This window comes from Carassius carassius, chromosome 20 (genome assembly GCF_963082965.1).
Source record: "Carassius carassius chromosome 20, fCarCar2.1, whole genome shotgun sequence".
Classification (NCBI taxonomy): domain Eukaryota; kingdom Metazoa; phylum Chordata; class Actinopteri; order Cypriniformes; family Cyprinidae; genus Carassius; species Carassius carassius.
The window spans coordinates 27,652,681-27,674,475 of record NC_081774.1 but is presented as its reverse complement, the minus strand read 5'-3'; the positions used below and the strand labels follow the sequence as shown (position 1 = coordinate 27,674,475).

At 35.6% G+C, this 21,795-nt stretch overlaps 1 protein-coding gene across 1 annotated transcript in view; it reads left to right on the top strand.

The window, feature by feature from the left end:
• The first annotated feature begins 223 nt into the window (after positions 1-223).
• Positions 224-21,795, top strand: part of xpr1b (xenotropic and polytropic retrovirus receptor 1b) — a 30,796-nt gene continuing 9,224 nt past the window's right edge. Inside the window, exons 1-2 of the mRNA XM_059502376.1 lie at positions 224-690; positions 7,383-7,434. Coding sequence (XP_059358359.1) covers positions 622-690; positions 7,383-7,434 — 121 coding nt within the window. The 5' untranslated portion in view covers positions 224-621. The remainder of the gene's footprint in view (positions 691-7,382; positions 7,435-21,795) is intronic.

Here is a 21,795-nt window from a genome sequence, read left to right as displayed (position 1 = left end):
AAAGACACTAGCACTGCTTTGTAGATGAAGACTTCAGCTTTGGACCCAATTGGGAAACACGTCACTCAGCCTAGATAAGCTGTGACTGAATGATAAACAAGCTGGTGCAGGAAGGGACACAAATTCAAATGCACATTTGAGCGACGAGAAACGTTTTACCTTTAGGCTTGTTGGGTTAAGAATAACCTGCCCTTGACTTCACGTGTCTATAATTCACAGTAATTATTTTAAGAGGTACGAGCAGTCGGTCACCACTGCGAGTTGGAAAACATCCTCTGCGGTGACGCGCCCGTGACGTCATTCTCCGACAATGATGGCGGCCGCTGGAGCCTCAGGTTCAGATATCAGGCAGAGAAACACTCTGTCAAGAGCTCCTTTGGCCCTCTAAACCACCCTTGCCAGCGTCCCGCAGCCTTTGAAAAAACAACTGAAGGGATGATGAGGAACACCGGGGAACTCTGTTTGAAAATATCGCAATATTTGCCCTAAAACTGTGTGTCGCGGAGCAACGAAAAACAGCCGTTAATCTGAGGGTGATTTTAAGCTCGCGATGATTCACTGGTAATTTTCCAGCAGCGTGACACTCTCCTCAGACAAAAGCACCCCGAAATATTCATAAAAATGAAATTCACCGAGCACTTGTCTGCCCACATCACCCCGGAGTGGAGGAAACAATACATTCAATATGAGGTAAGTTAAGAGCCGAAGAAACGCAACCTTGCGCTATTTTAACTCAGACAGCTTCCCTTCAGCTCACGAAACCTGTCTAAAACCAGTCATCTGTCGTTATACCGCGATCTATGAACGAAAGAGACCTTTATCTGTATTTGTGTGATTTAAAATGTCTGTCATATATGTTCAGGGTTAGTCTGTAACTGAAAGCTAACAGCTGATAGCTTTAAAGCTAGTGTGAGTCTAACGTAACGTTATATGAACATCAGGGATGCAGGTGAATCAGTCCACATGCTTCGTGCTCATCATCTGCTTTGTTAATACGTTTATTAAATAAAAATTATAAACCAATAAAAAGACTAAATTAGAATTTCAAATTCAACATACATGTATATGTGTATGTCTGTATACGTGTATGTGTGTATGTGTATATGTGTGTGTGTGTGTGTGTGTGTGTGTATATATATATATATATATATATATATAGTGTGTGTGTGTGTGTAACTCAAAGGACAGTAACTTAACGTTACCTGTTTTTTCACTAAATTCCAGGATGCAGTTTAGAGAACTGAAATCTCTAAACAGTCAGTTTGAATATCAAATTCTGATTCATATCTCGAATACAAATAGTGTACCCTCAATTTTAGGATTTAGGAGTAGGTAAACTTAATATTTGAGAATTTACAGGGTGAACAAGTTTATCTGGCTTATAACAATGACCAAAATCAAGCACACTCATTTTTTAATCTCTAAGTTAATTATTTCTTTCATAGAACATTTAGGATGGCAGTGCGATACAATTGTATTATTATAATTTTTTTCACATTGCCATGCAGTTGTTATCTGCATTGTTTTTCAGGTCTGTTATTACCTGCTGGGGTTATTCATTCAAAACAAACATATATGATGGTGATACAGAGCTTTAAAATGCAGTGCTTCGCAGACTACATGATTGCATTATTTCACATGAGCGCATACAAGGCAGTTTTCTTTGTCTTTCAGACAGTGGACTGGGTTAAAGTTGACAGGGCTTTAGTGTACTGCAGCTCCTTCAGGGTTTAATGGCCTACACATAATGAGATTATTGCCTTCTCCTTGGACATTTGCTAATTAATTAGTCATCCTCTCTTTTTGAGAGTAGTACACAGCTGATTGTGTTTGTAAGGGATTCCTGAATCAAATATAAATGGTAGCGGAAAATAAACCGGTGACAGATTTGCTTTCTCTGTCACACTTAGGTTTTAAAATTCCCTCTGAGCTGCATTGAGGAGAGATCAGATCTGATCTCAAGGAGAATTTTTTTGGTAGCACATTTATTTTTGCCTGCTGTGACTGGGCACTATGAATGTGTTGATTTATATTCTGTGACCTTTCTATTGTGTCACACCGTCGTTACCAAGCTGTTGTCAGCTTATTTAGAGATATGAGTGTTTCTGCTGATTGTTGTGTTCTGAGTGGGCAATCACATGATTCCTGCTCAGAAAGAGAAGAAAAATGTTTCACTGTCTCAAAAAAAAGCATGCTGAAGTCAAGACTAAAGTCTAGCCTGCCTCAGAGTTAAATACCTTTTTCTTAGTCATGGGAATGTGGTGTATGCTGGGTCTGTGCAGGCCTGCTGCTAGAACAAGTAAACATCCCTGATGCAGCTGTCAAGGCCACGTCCCCTCTGAGCTCATGTTTTCTTACAGGATTCTGTTTTTGCAACAGGCTTCTTCAGAATCTGTGTTGTAATGTTTACTGCAGAACTGTATTTGCATGTGAATTTGTCATCACTTGTTGAACATAATTTTTTTTTTTTTTTTTGCAATATTTGACCAGTCAAAGCATTCTATAGTTGTTTTGTTCCAGCTCCACTCTAGGTATTTCATTTTATTTTCTTCCCCTAGGATGTGTTTACACTTGTAGTTCGGTTCTTTTAGTCTGGAGGAAAGATTTAATCATGCATTTAGTCCTGATTCGCTTCACATTCACACTGTACTTTTTAACACCTATCCTAAAAATAGAACACAGAAAGCACAAGGATAAACCTAAATACCCAGCTGTACTTAATTAACTTAAAAATAAAATTTTATATTTATTTTTTATATCATGATCTTCTGTCATCTCGAAGAGGACAAAGTGTATTGCCCATCTTTAGATTTTTCTATGTGAAAGGAATAAAAATATTTGTTACATGAGATTTTTGGATTGTTTAGTTTTTTTCTCTGTGATGATATTTTACACTGACATTTAATAGCATTTAGCAATAAAATGCTTTTAATCTGGATCCGTTTCAGAATGATCTTGGAGTGAGAGAAAACACTGACATTTTGACATCCCTCTGTAAGGAATTTCAGGGGGTTTGGGGGTGTTCTCTTTCTCTGTGATAACCGTGTGGCATGATAACTGATAGAGGGCAAGCTAAATATTGACGGGTTGTTATTGATTTGAGTTCCACAGGCAAAGTTCCTGCCTCTCTCAATCCTCAGTGCTTCTCCACTGGATGTGTATGACCTTTCACCTAGTGAGATGCATAAAAGCATGTAAAATACCCTTCTTTCCACAAGATCATTGCAGTTTTTCATTTTAAGTAATATAAAAAAAATAAAAAAAAAATATATATATATATATATATATATATTAATATTAGCTACCGATTTCAGCAATTTTTTTGTCATAGAAAGTTAATATGCATTTTAAAATAGCCTTGCATGTCTTATGGTGATTATGCACTTTTGTGCTAAGATGTGGCAAGAAACATCATAATTACTAGTGGTCCACCAATCAGGAAATTTGACGCTGACACCGCAATGACTGAGCTCAGCCCCTTGCTACTTTTATAAGCTATATGTAAACAAAAAAAATAAATAAATAAATACATGGTTCTATAAAGCTGTATATTACAAAAAAAATACATTTTGTGAAATATGACTATTTATACATATGCAGAAAACTGTTATGAGTAGCTTTGTTGTCACTGTAAATAAGGGATTCATCATGTAGTGTAGAAGGCTACATTTATTATAATAGGAGTTTTTGTGATAAAACCGACATCACTGAGCTCATTCTTTGCTCACTTTGGACGCATTCTGCATGTCATCTATTCAGAATATTATATTTTTCATGCTGTTAAGAGCTCAGTATCCACACAGACACTGCAACGTTTTCTGAGTGATAACCACATCTAAATGCAGTTGTGAATCCCTTAAATTATAGATCCATATAACACCATGATTCACTCCTAAAATTGCAACAGTTAGCAGTGATAACAATGGCAACGTCACTCTTGATTTATTGATGCATTGTGATTGTGCAGTTTCTTTTTCTTTTTTCAGCCTCTATCTTTGCAGTGATTATTCTTGAAAATGGGCACATTACAATTCACACACATTTAATATATGTTAATAACACAGTTAGTAGGTATGTACCAATGTATCGGCTGTTGATATTTATCGGCCCATTTTTTTTTTTTTTTTAACCATCGGAAATCATATGAAAAGGGCAGATACCGATGGTTTATTAATTAACTGAATGGAGACAATGGGTGCAGCAGGTGCAAAGATATTGTTATTTTCAGGCAATGCGTAATAGCATTACGCCTGATGCACCCATGGTACGGCAGCAAAGTTCCTTCATTATTTCGCTTGAATGAGAGTATTGTTCCTAGCCATATCACCCTACAAGTCAATTAATTTTCCGTCAGTCTTAGTACATGATGTAACTACAGAAGAGTCAAGTTTTAAATAGGAAAAATATCAAAACTCTTTGGTCATGTTTGAGCAAGATACTAACAGTCTAATCAGATTCATTGATCTATGCTAAGCTAAGCTAAATTGCTACCTCCAGACCCAGAGATCGACAGAATTGATTAAAAAATGGTGAAACTCAACTGGTTAACTCTAGGGGAGTTGGAAAATGAGCCTATTTTCAAAAATAGTGGTGTGTTCCTTTAACTGTCAATGGCAATTGACTTTTAACAAAGTTAGTTTATCTGAAGATATGCCACGAACCGTTAACTAAGCATTAGACCTACAATTAATTGAAAATGAATGACTGGAAATATGCAGCTTTTTGTGTGTTTGAAACCAGCAAAAATATCAGAACAGTGGTTCTCATAGTGGGGGTCGTGACCCCCCGGTGCGTCGCGGGACCCCGGCGCAGGGGTCGCGAGATGATTTCTATAAAAAAGTGGATATATTTTATATATTTTTGTTGCAATTAATTTAACCCTTTCGCACGTATGATCACACCGGTGTGATCAGTCTAGGCTGGTCCCTGGAGTGTACGAACACACCAGCCAGTGCATGACGTGAAATTCAAATGTGCTCTCGCGCGTTGGCTGGCGCTGAGCCAGAGACAGGCGCACTCAGAGCTGTCATCACAACCTTTCAGTGTTTTTAACCACATAATGTTTATTTTAGGTTTCAGACATATAAGTACTAAAAAAAACAATACATTTAGAGTTTGTAAAATACACACTGATGTCAAAGGAAGAGGCAATAATAATCCTTTTTTTCATTATATCTGGACACGTTTTATTCATATCAGATACACATTGTGTAAGTAACTTTTAAAGTTTACTCTGTTATCCTCCCAGTTCAGCAGCCACTTAATTTTATGTATTTCGGGAGAAGTGGATGAATTCACGTGTTGTAAATCCAACAGATCCAATTCTCTGATCTGCGTCTGCGGCACAAACTAAGATGGCGGTGCCCATCGAGCATACAGCTCAACTAACGCGATCGTTATAAAGGTAAAAAACCCTTCCACTTGCATATATTTGACAATCGGAATATCAGCTATTTCATGCCATATCTAACAAATTTGTGAATATTTTAAATAAAAAAGGAAAAATGAAATAAAAGCAGATTATCATTCATTCAGCTCTGTTGTTAATGCGGTATGTCACGTGACAAGCAATGACGTGTCACCATGGAAACCATAAAGTGACACATCTAAATAACGGTCGCCTTGAAAAACTCACGCTAAACGGTGATCTTGATTTATTTTCTCAAGCTGCTGAGTTATTAAAATCGTCTTACACATTACATTTGTGTATTCCAGTTTAGCATTTATTGTATACATAAATACTGAATCTGGATGGGTGCATTGCAGATATGTTTGCATTTTATGAACCGTTCATACTTTCAAAGCTTTAACTTGATAAATCTTTGGCATTGCAATTTTCAGCTTTATGCACACTTAATATCTAATGCAAGCACATTTATATTATGTTATATTTTATTGTAGTGTTATAAATGCACACAAACACAAGTAGCTTCAAGATATTGTGACATTATGACATTGAAATGTTTGTTGTAAATGAAGGGCATCCTTTTAATGTGTAAACCTGACATTGATATTGCATTATATGTGTGACGCTGAGAGAAATGAGGAAGAATTATTCAGCAAGACACAGAAATGCTTTACCGAGTAATTAGTGTTTCTGACAGGTTGGCCGTCGGATTAGCATGAGCGTGTGTGTGTGCGTGAGCCGCTCAGACCTACTCGACTGGTTCCTGATGGCAGAATAATGAACGAGTTCAACCCAACATGGCTGCACAGTTACTTTCCGAGGTGGATATCGAGCACCTCATGCAGAATTTTAACACTGATTTTGCACGTAGAACTATAAAATATAACTTTGTGTGCTTTGAGACTGGGCATAAAATCGATTTGCTGTACATTTCACGCAGCGGAAGGGGTTGTTGAGGTGGGGTGGGGGAGGTGCAGGGTCGCGGGGCAGCAGCGCATTTATCATGGGGGTCGCGGGCTAAAAAGTTTGGGAACCCCTGGTGTTAAACACTGATTCATACAAGTTCACATCACGCACCTGCAGCGTTTCTGTGAACAGACAAAAAATTGAATAAAACTATATTGGTTACATAAAAAGGAATATATAGGCCTATAAACTTAAATCATTAACAGATTAACAAAACAAAATAAAAATTGTGCCAAGTTTGGATCATTATAATGTGCTCTGAAGTTCATGGAAAGGAAAGCCACTTTCTTTATTTCGCAAAAGCTTTACAACTTTAGAGGAGTGTTGTGGAGAGAAGGGAACTAAAATAGCCTAATTGTGTTGGTAAATATTTTGCTTTATTTACCAGTGTTTTAGCCTACATTATCTATGAATGATAATAATAAAATAATAATAATCAATTTTTTTTGTTTGTTTTTAACCCCCTGCATTATGCAATTGACCAATATCAGTACTGGAATCGGCCAATAGTTTTTTTTTTTTGTTAAAATTGGTATCGTATCGGCGCATCCCTAGCATTTACTAGAGTTGGAGTTATAATTTATAAAATATATTGGTCCAGAATTGTAGCATTATTTGTCAATCTACGGTCACAGGTTTAAAATTAATATTGGTCAGTCGAATGGTGCATCCCTATGGAAATGCTGCAAAGTCTCCTATGCTTGTATCTATTGTAACCAATGCTTTGTCCTCATTTTCTTTCTGATTCAAGGACACTATGTGTTTCTTACAGAGGGGATATCCAATTCTAGATTTGGACAAAGTTAAAAACGGCCATTTCCTCTGTCTTTCTTTTAGTTTTATTACTTCCTGTTCTGCACTCAAGAACTCATGTCTTTCTGTCTCAGTCTGTATCCTGGCAGGGCTTCCCTTGTCACGGGCGCTTTGCCAGTCACATGCTGCTCTGTAATATTAAAGCCAATTGTCTGACCTCTGGAAATGGAGTTTAATGTTATTTTCTTCTCCACAGGCTTTTAAAGAAATGTTGTACTCGGCCCAGGATCAGGCCCCATCAATCGAAGGTAAATACATGCAAACATACTCTGGAAATCAGTTCATAAAAAATACAGTATAGATACCAATTTACTGTTTGTTTTAAATAAATCAAATAGTTTAAAGTGAAAAATTTGTTTGATCTAGGGATGGGCATTTTGGGAAATTTCGTTAGGTTACAAAAATGAGTACCGTATTTTTCGGACTATAAGTGCCCTCTGGCAGCTGTAGACGGTAATGCTTTCTCTTGGTTCATTTCTCTCGGTTCATGTCAAATTAATTTTGATAAATAAGTCGCACCTGACTATTAGTCGCAGGACCAGCCAAACTATGGAAAAAAGTGCGACTTATAGTCCGGAAAATACGGTACTTGACTACTCGGGGACGGGACATGGCCATAATGGAGATAATGAAAATATTTGAAGACTGTTATGAAAATGAATGTTAAAAATACAAATATGACATAAAAACTAGGGATGCAGGATATTGGATTTTTGCCGATATCTGATATGCCGTTATTTTTATTTAATTATTTTTTAACTCCTTTTGGCTGATAAATATATATCCTTTTGTTTGGAAACAACACCAAGTCTCTCCTATGTGGAAATTAAGCTAATTATTTTTCATTTTGGTTATCTAACAAGAGCTTATTTGTTAGAATTAAACATAATCAGTGTTGGGGAAACTACTTTTAAAAGTAATTCATTACAATATTGCATTACTCCATAAAAAGTAACTTAATTACATTACTTAGTTACTTTTTATGGAAAGTAATGCATTACATTACTTTTGCTTTACTTTCGCGTTACTTTTTAAATATGAGCAGGGCTGGATTGTTTTTAATATAAGAAGTTCTATTTATAGCAAGGAGTTTTAAAAATTCTCAAAATCTTTTAGAGGTCATAATTTGTTTAAAAGATATGACATATTACACATTATTGAATAAATCAATAAAAATATTTAGTTTACAAGTGTCATGTTTGTGATTTTATTTTTTGAGATGAGACTGAGATGATCATTCAGTATTTCTATAAAAAAAAAGGAAAAAACAACAATAATACTGATAAGATGATAATAATAATACTACGAATTCTACTAATAAGAACAGTAATGGATTAATGTATATTAATCAGGTTGTTTGCGCTCGGGTCAAACTGATTTGCTCAGTAAGTGAGCACCAGCCAATGAGATTGCCATCTGCGCATTAGTTCTGCCCAATAAGATTCACTAAGATAAACTGAGAAATATCACAGATCACTTGATGATAAAATAACTCTGAAGCGCTCAGTCAGAGAGTGTTCGGCGCTAAACTTATACTTAGCCTCCAACTCACACACTGGCGAGTAAAATCTGAGAATTTATTAGCCATTGGCTAATATTAAACATCATTTAGTCGCCAGAGTTAATATTTAGTCGCATATGCGAGTGAATTACTCGCAATGTAGAGGGTTGCTCATGATTTTATTAAGGCAGGACTGAAATATTTGATTATTCGAATATTAGTTAGGTGGGTTAAATTTTTAATTTTGGTATTCGAATTATAATTTTTTTTTTTTTTTTTTTTTTACACCTGCCATCTCCCACGAAACAGTTCTCATTTGCTCTTGAATATGAATTGCATGAGTGATAGTCAACAATCCAGTTCATCTGGAAGAGAAGACAAAAATGCAGAAGACCTTAGCTGTGTGGGAGCACTATAAATTGAGTGAGGGCAAGACAAAGGCCAAAATATGTAATTTGAAACTGGCCTACCACAACATCACATCAAGTTAGAAAAATCAAGAGTTCGATAAGTAGTACACTGTGACGAGTGGGGCGGGGCCGAGGGACGTGGGAACGAGCGAGGCCGGTGGAGTGATTGGGAAATGAACGACACCTGTTCGACCCACCAGTCTTGAGTCCCACGGAGGAGATGGAAGGATATAAAACAGGAACGACGACAGTGAAGGACGAGAGAGGACCAGGCCTGGGCTTTATTTTATGTTTTGGTTTTTATTTGTGCGGATCAGTCGTCCGCGAGGGGCTGATGCGCTGTTTTGTGTTTATTTTGATTATTAAAGTTTAATTTTGATTGTCCGCCGGTTCCCGCCTCCTCCTTCCCGATCATTATGGAGTTTTGATTATTACATACACCTATAGTATATTTTTGGTGTAAAAAAAAAAAAAATTACGAATTGCTTTTATCTGGCATGTTAATCAGTAATTTTACACATGATTAAAAACATGCACTTAAATGCGAATACGGCAGTCATTAAAAAAAGGTACAGTAGCCCATCCTTATAATAATTTGTCTATATTAAAAGCATTGCTCTTAACAGACCTGTGTTTTGTATCACTAGTGCAGCATCCGTTCTCGAAGCATATAAGCCCTGCCCACGTACATGGAGCCGTTGTTAACTGACAAGCTGCGCAAATCAACGTTCATTATCAGTGTTAATTTGCGCAGCTTGTCAGTTAACAACGGCTCCGTGTAGTAACAGCTGCTCTATGTGAAATCACGCACCTGATGGAATTTACCGCTGATTAGATAACCGCTTTACTGACGAGATGTGCATTAATTATCGGACAACATTTATCGCGCACCCCCATGCTGTCCTGTAGTTTATTAAAAGTTGATTAATTCTGAACATGTCGAGTGTCCAAATTGCACCAAAATGCGACACTGCACTCCCTTGGGTCTGCAGCAACACACCTGCCACGCGTGAAGTCAATTGAATGATCGGTTCTCAACATAATAAAAATGCAACCAACAGAAAGACACACAGAGATTCCTGCCTTTATCATACAGTGATGACACTGGACGCTCCCATAGAAGGTCGGTCCGCGTCGCGACAGCTGAAGTCCGTTTACAGTACACTGGACGCCACAAAGTTACCGTTGAAAACCATTTGACATTTGTGTCAGTACATCATAAATAGAACACAGCAGCAGTTTACTGTCGGAATTTATCAGCCCTCGCGCGTGCACCGCATCCAGTGTAGACCGCATAATAGGTTCTATTATATATTTTTTTCAATACAGAAAAAATTGAGTATCTGCAGACACTGATCCAAATGAGATACCAGTGCAGGTGTTTTTATTTTTTTTTTAAATGTAGAATTTCTATACTTCTGTGTTGACCTGATCATTAAGCACAATATGCTACATATACACAACTTCAATGTAATTAAAAATAACAAATGAAAAAAATATATAATCATAATCTGTCGAAAATACTATTATAAACTAGGTTAGTGGATTATTCAGCAGCAAAAGATACTCTAGATTCTAGAAAAATCACAGGTGCACAATAATTTAATAAAATCTAATAAAACATTTTTATTTACAAATAAAAATGAATAAATCGAAAATCTGTTAAAATGTTACACATTTAACATTTAACGCTATTTGTATTGTTGTAAAATACATTCATGAAAAAACAAGTAAATACATTTAAAATAAATGTCTTTTTACATTTCTATATAAATGTATAGTAATAGAGTAATAAATAAAGTAATAAAGGCAGCAACATATTATAGATAAGACAGAACAAGAGACTATTAAAAATTTTGTTTTTGCAGAAAAGTATTATAATACCAAAGGCTCCAATATAGAGCATCACAGGGTGCTTATGCGCCTCCCGTGCACAGAATGATGCGCTCAAAACAACACAGAGTCACAGTGTGCAGGCTCTGCATTAAATATTCATCTGTACATCACATTAAACTATGGAACAGCTTCAAAACACTTCAAATATACTGTACAAAAACATTTAAATAAACATGTTGTTTATTGTTTTCCTAATGAATGTTGTTCAGTTGCTTTGACGCAATGTATTTAGTTTAAAGCGCTATATAAATAAAGGTGACTTGACTTGACATGTCAACAATAACACAGAATAGTATTAGTACAATATCGGATTTGTATCAGTCTCGTCTGACCGATACCCGCAGAAAATGTGTATTGGATCGATGCATCCCTAGAACAAATATGACGAAAAAAGCACTGCTGCATTATAGGGCTGTCACTTTTAGTTCGAAAATCGATTGCACAATCGATCGGACCAACCAAAAAAAGTTTTGAAAATGAAAATAGGGAATCGATTTTAACCAAATATGTACACTATTAATTTAAAAATAATTAAACAATAAAAAAATATAGATGTAACAAAACTCACAAACAAGCAGAAAAAGAAAATAAAGAAATCCGAAAGTGCAGTACCTTGCGAAAGCTAGACAGAAAATACCAGCAATTTTATGGGCCTATAAGACCCAGTGACGTTGAAAGCAACCTCTTATGCTGCGTTCAGACCAAACGCGAATAGAGCGCCTGGCACGATTGATTTCAATGTTAAGGCAATGTAAAGACGCGTTTACGTGCGTCTGGAGGTCTCGCGGCACGGTAGACACGAATTCGCCTCATTTGCGCATCTAATTACAGGAGATTCTGAGTTATGAAAAGGACCATTGCAAGCTGACAGCGACCAGTGCCGGCTTTTGTGGTGGAAAATTGGCAGTAATACCCCCACCTGGCGCAGATGTACCTGAGTGTCCCTGGGACATCAGTGCAGTCGGAGCGCGTCTTCTCAACAGCTGGACATATTAACCCCGAAAATGAAAAGCTCTGGACCCCGAAAATGTTGATTGGCTTGTTTTCCTGTCCAATAAATTTGTAACTTTTTGCACATTTCAATATGCCTGCCTAGTGCCGCCTAGTCTAAGTGTCGGTTATGTTTAATAAAAAAACACACATGGCCTGTTTCTCAGGTCCATTTAACGTTTCATTTTTTGAACAGTTGTTTGAAATGGATTGAATCATTATTTTAAATAATCTTGGAGATTTTTGAATTGCCTAAATCATAAATGCAGCCGGGTTGAAGCCTGCAGTGATGTTTTTCTTTTGTTATGGCAGCCGTCCGCTCTGCATATATCTTTTTTCGAGAATGTTGCACTCCTGTTGCTGTTTGTTATTCTGCACTTCATGCCAATAAATAAGAAATATTGCTGACTTGTGCGTTTCCAGCGCTCTCTTTACGTTCGTCCATTATTTGACGTTGAAAAAGGAAACGTCTTTTTTTTTTTTTTTTTTAGACATGGAAAATCGATTTTACAATCGATTCAACGAACACTTATGTCTTAAAAATCGAAAATGATTTTTTCACAAAAGTGACAGCCCTACTGCATTATTAAAACATCAGTATTAAAAAAAAAAAAAAAAAAAAACGTCTAAAAGCATGATGACCATCTCAAATAACTAATTGTGCATTGCATTTGAGCATGAAACTAAACAATGGCTCAGGGTGCCACCCGAGGTGTTGCTATAACAGTTAGTTTTTTTTTCTTTTCACAATTGTTTTCATGATCAATCATAGCTGTCACAGCTGAGTACTTGAATACTGGATCACTGTTGCGCATCCCTAGTTTGATCATAGTAGATCTTAGATATAATCATATACCTAATTGGGCTTTTATGGAGGAATAAAAAAAGCACAGCACTGCAAAAGGGGGAGGAATGGCGCACAATAATCGTTTTATCTCGATTATTGGATTTTCATAATCGTTGGAGGCCAAAATCGAAATCGATTTTTTTTTTTTTTTTTTGAAAACTTTAATTTGTTTTTTCGATTAAATTCACAGCCCTACATTAACACCTTGCACAAGGAGGGCAAGACACAAAAGGTAATTGCAAAAGAGGCTGGCTGTTCACAGAGCTCTGTGTCCAAGCACATTAATATATAGGCGAAGGGAAGGAAAAGATGTGGTAGAAAAAAGGGTACAAGCAATAGGGATAACCGCACCCTGGAGAGTATTGTGAAACAAACCCCGTTCAAAAATGTGGGGGAGATTCACAAAGACTCACAAAGACTTTTCATGTTCATACTTTTCAGTTGGCCAAGATTTCTAAAAATCCTTTCTTTGTATTGGTCTTAAGTAATATTCTAATTTTCTGAGATACTGAATTTTGGATTTTTTCTTCATTGTCAGTTATAATCATCAAAATTAAAAGAAATAAACATTTGAAATATATCAGTCTGTGTATAATGAATGAATATAATATATAAGTCTCACTTTTTGAATGGAATTAGTGAAATCAACTTGATGATATTCTAATTATATGACCAGCACCTGTACATGCCATTTAGTTATTTAGAGATAGCACTAAGACTACGTATGGTATGGACTTTTTCAAGCAATATTAACATATTTCTAGCAATATTAACAGTCTTATATTGTAATATTTATTGTATTTTTCCCAATAAGTTTCTGAAACTAATTTCATAAACATGTTTGTTTGATATTTCCTGCATAATTCCGTATGTAAAGATCTATGTTTTGTGTTGGATCAGCTTCCTGTGTCGGCTAGTGCGCAGCAGACACACCTAACTTAACAATTTCAATATATCTCTTATCCTTCCCAAAAAGGCCATAAACATTGCAGATAACATCTGAAGCAACAATTAAGTTGCTTACACATAATATTAAAACGAATCCTGTGTGACTGATATGCTTCAAATCCGGGTGATTTAAGGTCAGTGTTCTAGCTGCCAATCAATAATGCTCCCTGCCAGAAGGATGGCAGTTTAGAATGCAATAAGCAATCCAGTCATATAGATGAGTGGTCTAGAGCCCTGATATCTTATGTATATGAAGAGTTCATTTGCAAAAGCACATTACTCAGTTTTTAACAATATTTACAAATCGTGTTTTTTCATTGTACATCCCAGTTAATCTCAGTCAAACTGCAGTTGGGTTATTTTGATTAGGTAAAAAATAACTAATAAATACTAACTTAACATGATAACACAATAATAAAACATGATTTTAGAAACATTGAGAGTTATGTTTTTGCAAATAAACGCTTCATATTTATTTGTTAGAATGAGTTGATTTTATTGAAAACCCTCACTTCAACAGGGTGTAATCAGTCATAATCTGTGGTAATCATTAAAAGAGGAAGGGCAACATTATACCTCAGTAAATTTGGTGTCATAGATCACATCAGATCACAACAGAGCACAGAGCTGAGTTTGCATTTGCATCTCTGATTAACACAGTTAGGAAACACTGTACAATAAGGTTCAGTAGTAATATTAGTTAATAATTATATTAAATATTATTATTAACTATTTATAATTTAATGTTTATTACCAACTGTTATATTTAAAAATGACCCTGAATTAATGATGTAACACATTGTTCATTATTCAGTTTTGACCACTGTTCGTAAACATAAACTTGTGTTACCAAATTGAACTTCATTGTTAAGCCTCATTGTTGTCAATTCAAGTTCCTTCAAGCTGCGTATGAAATTTTCCTATCAACCAGGGCTGGACTGGGATGCAATTTCAGGCCGGAAAATCTCACATTCATCCAGGCCTCACAGAAAAAAAGGGTCTAAAATTGTACCTTTTGGGGTAGGGCTGTGCGATAAATCGAATCGAAATCGCGATTTGAGATGCTGCGATTTGCTAATTGCAAAAGCCTGTGATGTGGACGCGATATTACTCTGTTCCAGAGCATATGCATGACTGCCAGCCTTGAGTGACTGACTTACTAACCAATAGAGCGAGCGCACCTCCGTTCTCCCCAATCAGCACTGCTCTAGCCAACTGTGTAAACGCCCACCATTTAAAAAAAAAAAAGCAGGAGAGAGACAGAGTGGGATTATGACGTCTACAGGGTCAGGTCAATAGTTAGGCAAATTAAAACTAAAGAAAAATGTTATGTAACTTAAGCTTTGAAAAGACAGACAACGAACAAAAAAGATAATTTACAAGAGCTGCGTCACAATGCATATCAAGAGCATCTCTTATTGCATGTTCGCTATTCCCCATTCAGAAGATCGCACACACAGCCGGTCTCTGAATGCTTCTCATACTCGCTCCTCTCTTCCCCACGCGGCGCGAATCCCGTGTCACGGACGAGCCATTCACACTCGCTGCACTCACGCAGTCTGTTTCGTAATGCTCGGTTATATTCTCGCGCGGCCCTGCACCACAAATCTCCACAAGCGCATCTGGCAGTATGGATGGCTTGATGCCGTGCGCAACCTCCGTCAGTATAACTGCTAGCTAATTTCACTTGAATTAAATGAAACATTCAGCACATTTTCAGCACTTGTTCTTAAAATTCCAAATACAGTGTAACATGTAGGCTAATACTTTAATAATTTACTTAACTAACTTACAATAATTTATTCAGCTGCAGCCTCTCTTTCACAAGCTATTGAAATTTTACAGGATTCTTTTAATACTTTTCAGATTAATTTACTCCAATTAAAATTAATTTTAAATGGGAATAAAACTAAGTACATTGTTTTTTCAAGTAGTCGTTCCATGACCACTGCCCCGTCTATTCTTACTGTTGATGACGTGCATATAGAGAGAGTAATAACATACAAATCTGGGAATATGGATAGACGAGAAGTTGGCATTTGATGTTCATATTGATTACTTTGTTAAAAGATTAAAACCAAGATTGGGCTTTCTCTTTCGTCAAAAAAATGTTTTTCCTTTGGAGCTAGAAAGAAAATTATTCATAGTACTTTTTTACCCATTTTAGATTATGGTGATATTATTTATATGCATGCTTCTATATATTTATTAAAAAGATTAGATTGCATTTATCATGCTGCGTTGCATTTTATAACAAATGCTTGTTCACGTACACATCATTGTTTGTTATATAACCGTGTAGGCTGGACCTCCTTACATCAAAGAAAAAAATCGCATATATTAGTTTTTTACAGTAAAGGCATTGCTGGGTATGCTGCCAAATTACATTACTAGGCTTTTATGCCTGTATAAAAAGAACTATAGCACTAGATCATCGATTGGCATTAAATTAGAAGTACCAAGGATACACTCAGAACATGGAAGATCAGCTTTCTCCTACTCTGCTCCTTGGCTGTGGAATGAATTTCAAATTATTGCTCAACTAGAAAGAATTCCTTCTTTGAATGTGTTTAAAAATATATTGTGATGTAAAATGAATGAAGTGTGTGGCTGTTTTAATTAATTTGGTGACATTTGATGTTTTTGTATTTACCTTGTCTGTTTAGAATTTGTTTTATGTGTTTTGTAATTATGTGAAACTTTTAATACGGCCATCTTGGCCAGGACTCCCTGGAAGAAGAGATTTCTTTTAATCTCAATGGGACCTTCCTGGAAAAATAAAGGTTAAATAAAAAAAAACAATTAAGAAATACAGTTCTTTATTTAAATAAACAAAATTAATATTTTCAGTGAAATTCAGTAACTAAGTTAATTCTATAAAATTAGTTATACCATTAAAATCTTGTCTGCTGAAAAAAGTAAATAATAATAATAATAATAAAATATATATATTTTTATATATTTATTTATTTATATATATATATATAAATATTTATTATATATATATATATATATATATATATATATATATATATATATAGAACCCCTCCCAAAACACAATTGAAAGATTTCAGGGTTATAATGGGAATTGTATTGGATAGAACAACATTAATTCCTATTGGAATAATTCCCAAAACAAAAAGGAATTTTGTAATGGTTTCATGGAAATTGTAAGAATGTTTTTTGTTTTTTCAGCAGGGTAATAATACTCATACTGCACATTATTGACAGTATTAAGCTGAAGCTTGACTTTGTACATTTAAAATCGCAAATCAAATCGCAATATCTGTCAAAAAAATTGCAATTAGATATTTTCCCCATATCGCACAGCCCTATTTTGGGTTACAACAGCTTGTCACTGGAGCAGTACTCTTAAAAAGACACATTTTTATTACCCCTAATAGGAACATATTAGTACATTTTGAGTAGTTATTTGTAGCCAGAAGGTACTACCAGTAATTTGTAGGCCTTCCTATCGGTGTAAAAAAGGAACAAATATGTCCTTTTAAGAGTATTGCTACAGTGACAAGCTGTTGTACCCCAAAAGGTACAATTTTGGCCCCTCTTTTTCTGTATAAAGCCTATACATCCAAAACTATTTCTGACAACCTATTATTTGTATGGCCATAACATAAAAAGTTCTAAATCCTTAGTCTGGGGCCGTGGAAAATAATAAAGGTTCTCTCTTGCACTTCACCTTCACCCTTTTCCTTTTCTTAATTTTCCCCAGTATCTCTGCCCCTCCCCACCACCCATCCTTTTTTCTGAATTTTCAGCATCATGACTCTAGCCTTTAGTCTCACATGATCCTTCAGAAATCATTCTAATATGCTGATTTGCCGTTCAAGAAAAAAAATATTTGTAGTTGTTATTGTCAATATTTAAAACAGCCGAGTACATCAGAATTGTTTTATGAATGGAAACATCCAAAGATAAGCATTTATCTGAAATAAAAAGCTTTTGTAACATTCTACATGCACTATACCATGATTCCTGAAGGATCATGTGACAGCGGGCCAAATCAGCCAGTCTGGGCCTGCCATCAACCATTAAATTCTGAAATTGCTTCGCTTGCAATTCTCTGGTGTTTGTACAAAAACAAACATCTGTTAGTGTCTTTGTTACATGAGCTTCTGTGTTTGACCTCACCCACATGTTTTCAGAAAAACCTGTTTTGTGTGCAACTTGTGCTGTTTCAGCAGATACAACATGTTTTTCAATGTCGTAATAATTTGCTTTCTTTTTCTTACATGTCAGTAATAAACCCTGAAAAGTAGATCTAAAGCAGAGCAGTTAAAATGTAGGCTATTTGTTAGATCCAGAAGTGTAAAAAAATAAATAAATCTCACAATGCAATGTCTCTAAAGTATGATACTGAATTACAAATTAAGCAGGGTAAAAGCACAATACTACTGTACATTTATAGGCATTATGTAAACAATACGGCATGTTACCGTTTTATAAAAAATACAGTATAATACTGTTAGACTGTACCCGTATGTTTACAGCAACACTTTACATTGTAGATACAAATGCTTATTAGTGCCTGGTGTTCTCTATACGTAGCGATTCAATTTTCAGATTAGAGATTCAATCAAAAAAAAAAAAACGTATCTGTTAACAACAGTAAAACTCCCAGTGGCATCACAACATGCCATTGGACCTTCTGTCCCATTATTCGTGACTACCATCCGGCATTTTTCATGTTCACAGTCCACAGTTCTTGTCAAAGAGCAAAAAAATTCAGTTCTTGTCTTTTTTTGGTTTGTTTCATCCTGCCTTAATGGCAGTAACTGGAAATGACAACTCCTGACCTAAAATCAGTGTAAGGTTACCTCACCACAGTAAACATGTGAAGTGTAGTTATCCTTAGCACAGTGTGTAATCGAATTGCTTTGTCAGATTATAACGTCTAAATGTGGGTGATAAGGAAAACCTTTGTCTCGGTTGTAATGTCATGCTATCTGTTAGTTCCCGGGGTTCAGCTCGACCCACGGCTGATGAAAACTTATGGAGGACTGTTCTAGTGCTCAGATAAGCAGTGATTTGCATCCAAAGGTTACAGCGCGTGCACACACACACACACACACACACACACACACACACACACACACACACACACAAACAAACTAACACAAACACAAGTCCAGATTTTAATTTATTTATTTTTTCTACAACACTGCTAAAACTCCCAGAGAGCCATAAAGCTGCACACTGAGTGTTTTTCTAAGCTGTGGGATGATGGTAGTTGTGATTATCCAGAAATAACTGTAATCTTCTGTCGAAGTTTGTGGTTTTTATGGGTGGTGATAAGTGTAGCTAATGGGATTGTTTAAGTAAAGCTATTATTTTGGAGGGGAACCTGCATGACGAGAGTTTTTCGTTAATAAGATGCTGATTATTCTTGATGACGAATATCGGAAAGGGCTGATGGTGCAGGTGTTTGAAGTCATAAACATAAACATCTCATTTTAAGTGTTTGCGTACAAAGTTACATGAGTAATTATGACCGTCTTTACTTGGCAGTCTTAAGAATGAGATCATAGTCCCTAGATTTCTTAATGGAGATTTCGTCCAGGGACACTTTTTTTCAAAGCTCTGTAATATCAAATTTTTTACTACACTGGAAAACTACACTGGAGTATATATACTGAACAGTCAGGATTACTAAAGATAACAATAAAGACATACAATACTAAAACAAGGTATAGAGTAAAAGAGAATTGACAATGATAAGAGTGACAGGTCTTTTGAATTGTGTATTTTATTTTATTTTTTTATTAAAATATTTATTTTTATTTCCTGACTTCATCAAAGAAATCATGATTCTGCGTACTGCTCAATGTTTTCCTCTTTCAAAAAAAGAACTATATAATAAATAAATAAATGTACCCTAATATATTGTCGAAAATCTGGACTTGGTAAGATTTTTTTGAGGGTTTTTGTTTTTCGTCTTTTATTCTCACTAAGGCTGCATTTATTTGATCAGAAATTAAATTACAAATGTAAGATACAAATCAAATATTTTGAAATGGTATAACAATTAAAAAATATTATTATTGTAATATTTTTAAACCGTTTCCTATTTTAATGTACTTTCAAATTTAATTTATTCCTGTGACGCAAAGCTGAGTTTTCAGCATTTTTAATTACCGTCGTTGTTGGGAATAATTGTGCTTCTTGATATTTGTTTTTCTAAGTCTTTTGTAACCTTTTAAATGTTTTTAGTGTCACTTTTGAACAGCAGTGTATACATATCATGTATGCTATGCTTCACATTTTTATTCCATAACAGTTACTGTTCCTATAAAAATATCAATACTTACAATATGGCCAATTTTAAGCCTAAATGTAATTAATGTTAATTAAATCATCAGTGTATTTTGGACAACCCTCGCACTGTTGCTCTCAATTGGATTGTTTTTTTGTATAAATGCATTTTTACTACTGTAAAGTTGTGTAATTTAACAAGACATGCACAGGGCACACACCCAACTAATTAATACTGACATTGTCAATTTTATTGATTAGGTCTTGCAGCCTTTTTTTTTTATTGTTTTTTAATAATAGTTTTGTGTGAATTAAATCACTGACCTGGATTGTAAGTAAGCTCCCTTATAAGAGCTTTTCAGTGACCAATGCAAAGGAGATACTGTTATTGGCCAGTAATGTAAAAATGACCAGATAGCTGATACATTGATCAATCAGTGGTCAAAAGTACAGAAAGCAGCAAGTCCAGAACTGCTGTGTGTTAGGTTTAAATAAACACAGAGGGTACTTCTATAAGGTCATGCATTCTCTCTGGAAGATTTCAGTTCACAAGTTCTCAAGTAGTTTATTTTTCTCTCTCAGGAGCTTCAGCTAAGAGAGAGAGCGGTGTATGTTCATGCCTGCCAAGCTGATATGAAACTGAGCTGTGTGCTTTCATAGCAGGCCAGACACATTGACCCAGCTGAAGGTTACCTAAACCAGTGCAGAGAGGGACTCCCTGCTGTAGAGCTGGAGTAATCCAGTATTAACACAGGATCAGACCAGATCAAACAGTTTACTGTGAGAATATCCCAGAATCATCTCAACCCTTTCGCTTTGAAGTGTTTTTACACAATAATGAACTCACTGAACCTCAAATGGCCATCATAGCCCAAAATATTTCGTACATGTTTACCTGAGGGTTTTATAGTAACTGATATGTGACTTATCATGTGATAAGCCAACTGCTTACTCAGAGAGATTTTTGACCCATAAGGGATTTTTGAACTCTCTGTTGGTGGCAGCTGTGGTTTAGTACTTTGAACAAGGAAGCAGTTCCTTGCAAATCTTATATACCTAATAGAACATGCACATTAATGATTCTTCTTGGCAGATTTAAACACGTGGCTAATTTGTGAACAAAGCCTAATAGACTAACAGTGTTTGTTGTGGAAGTGTAGGATTGTGTGTGGTTTTGTGAGTCTAGTGTTTCAAGGATCACAGCTGAGAGTCTTGTTTTAGTTTCGTCAGATGACACGTGTTTTTCAACCACAGAGACCACATTACTTGAGCTTTGGTAGATGAAATATGAGTAATAAGTAATAATGTGCTTAAAGTAAACCTCGCTTTATTTCCTCCCTTTTCATTGGATTTCACACACTCATGTAACAATATTCTCCTCTCTGGCCTCTTTTTTTTTTTTTTAAGAGTTACTCTTAAATGCATCTATACGCCAATGTGAAACTCCTAATTTAGAAGGCAGTGATCTTAAAATGTTCTTAGGATAAAGTGATGCAGGTATTTCAAGGCATGAGTCATTTTCCCGAGTCTATGAGTCCTGAGGTAGTGATTCATTGTCTGTCTGTCTGGACAGTATCAGCTAGACTTACTGTCATTGCGCTCTGTGTTTTTTTTTATTTTTTCTTCAAAGGGAATATCATGCAGTTACGTCTCTATGGTGTCAAAGGTATTTACAGTCAACAGAAACTTCACATGCCCCCTAACTGTAAATGTTTGAAGTCATGACCTGTGAACTGTTGTGATTATT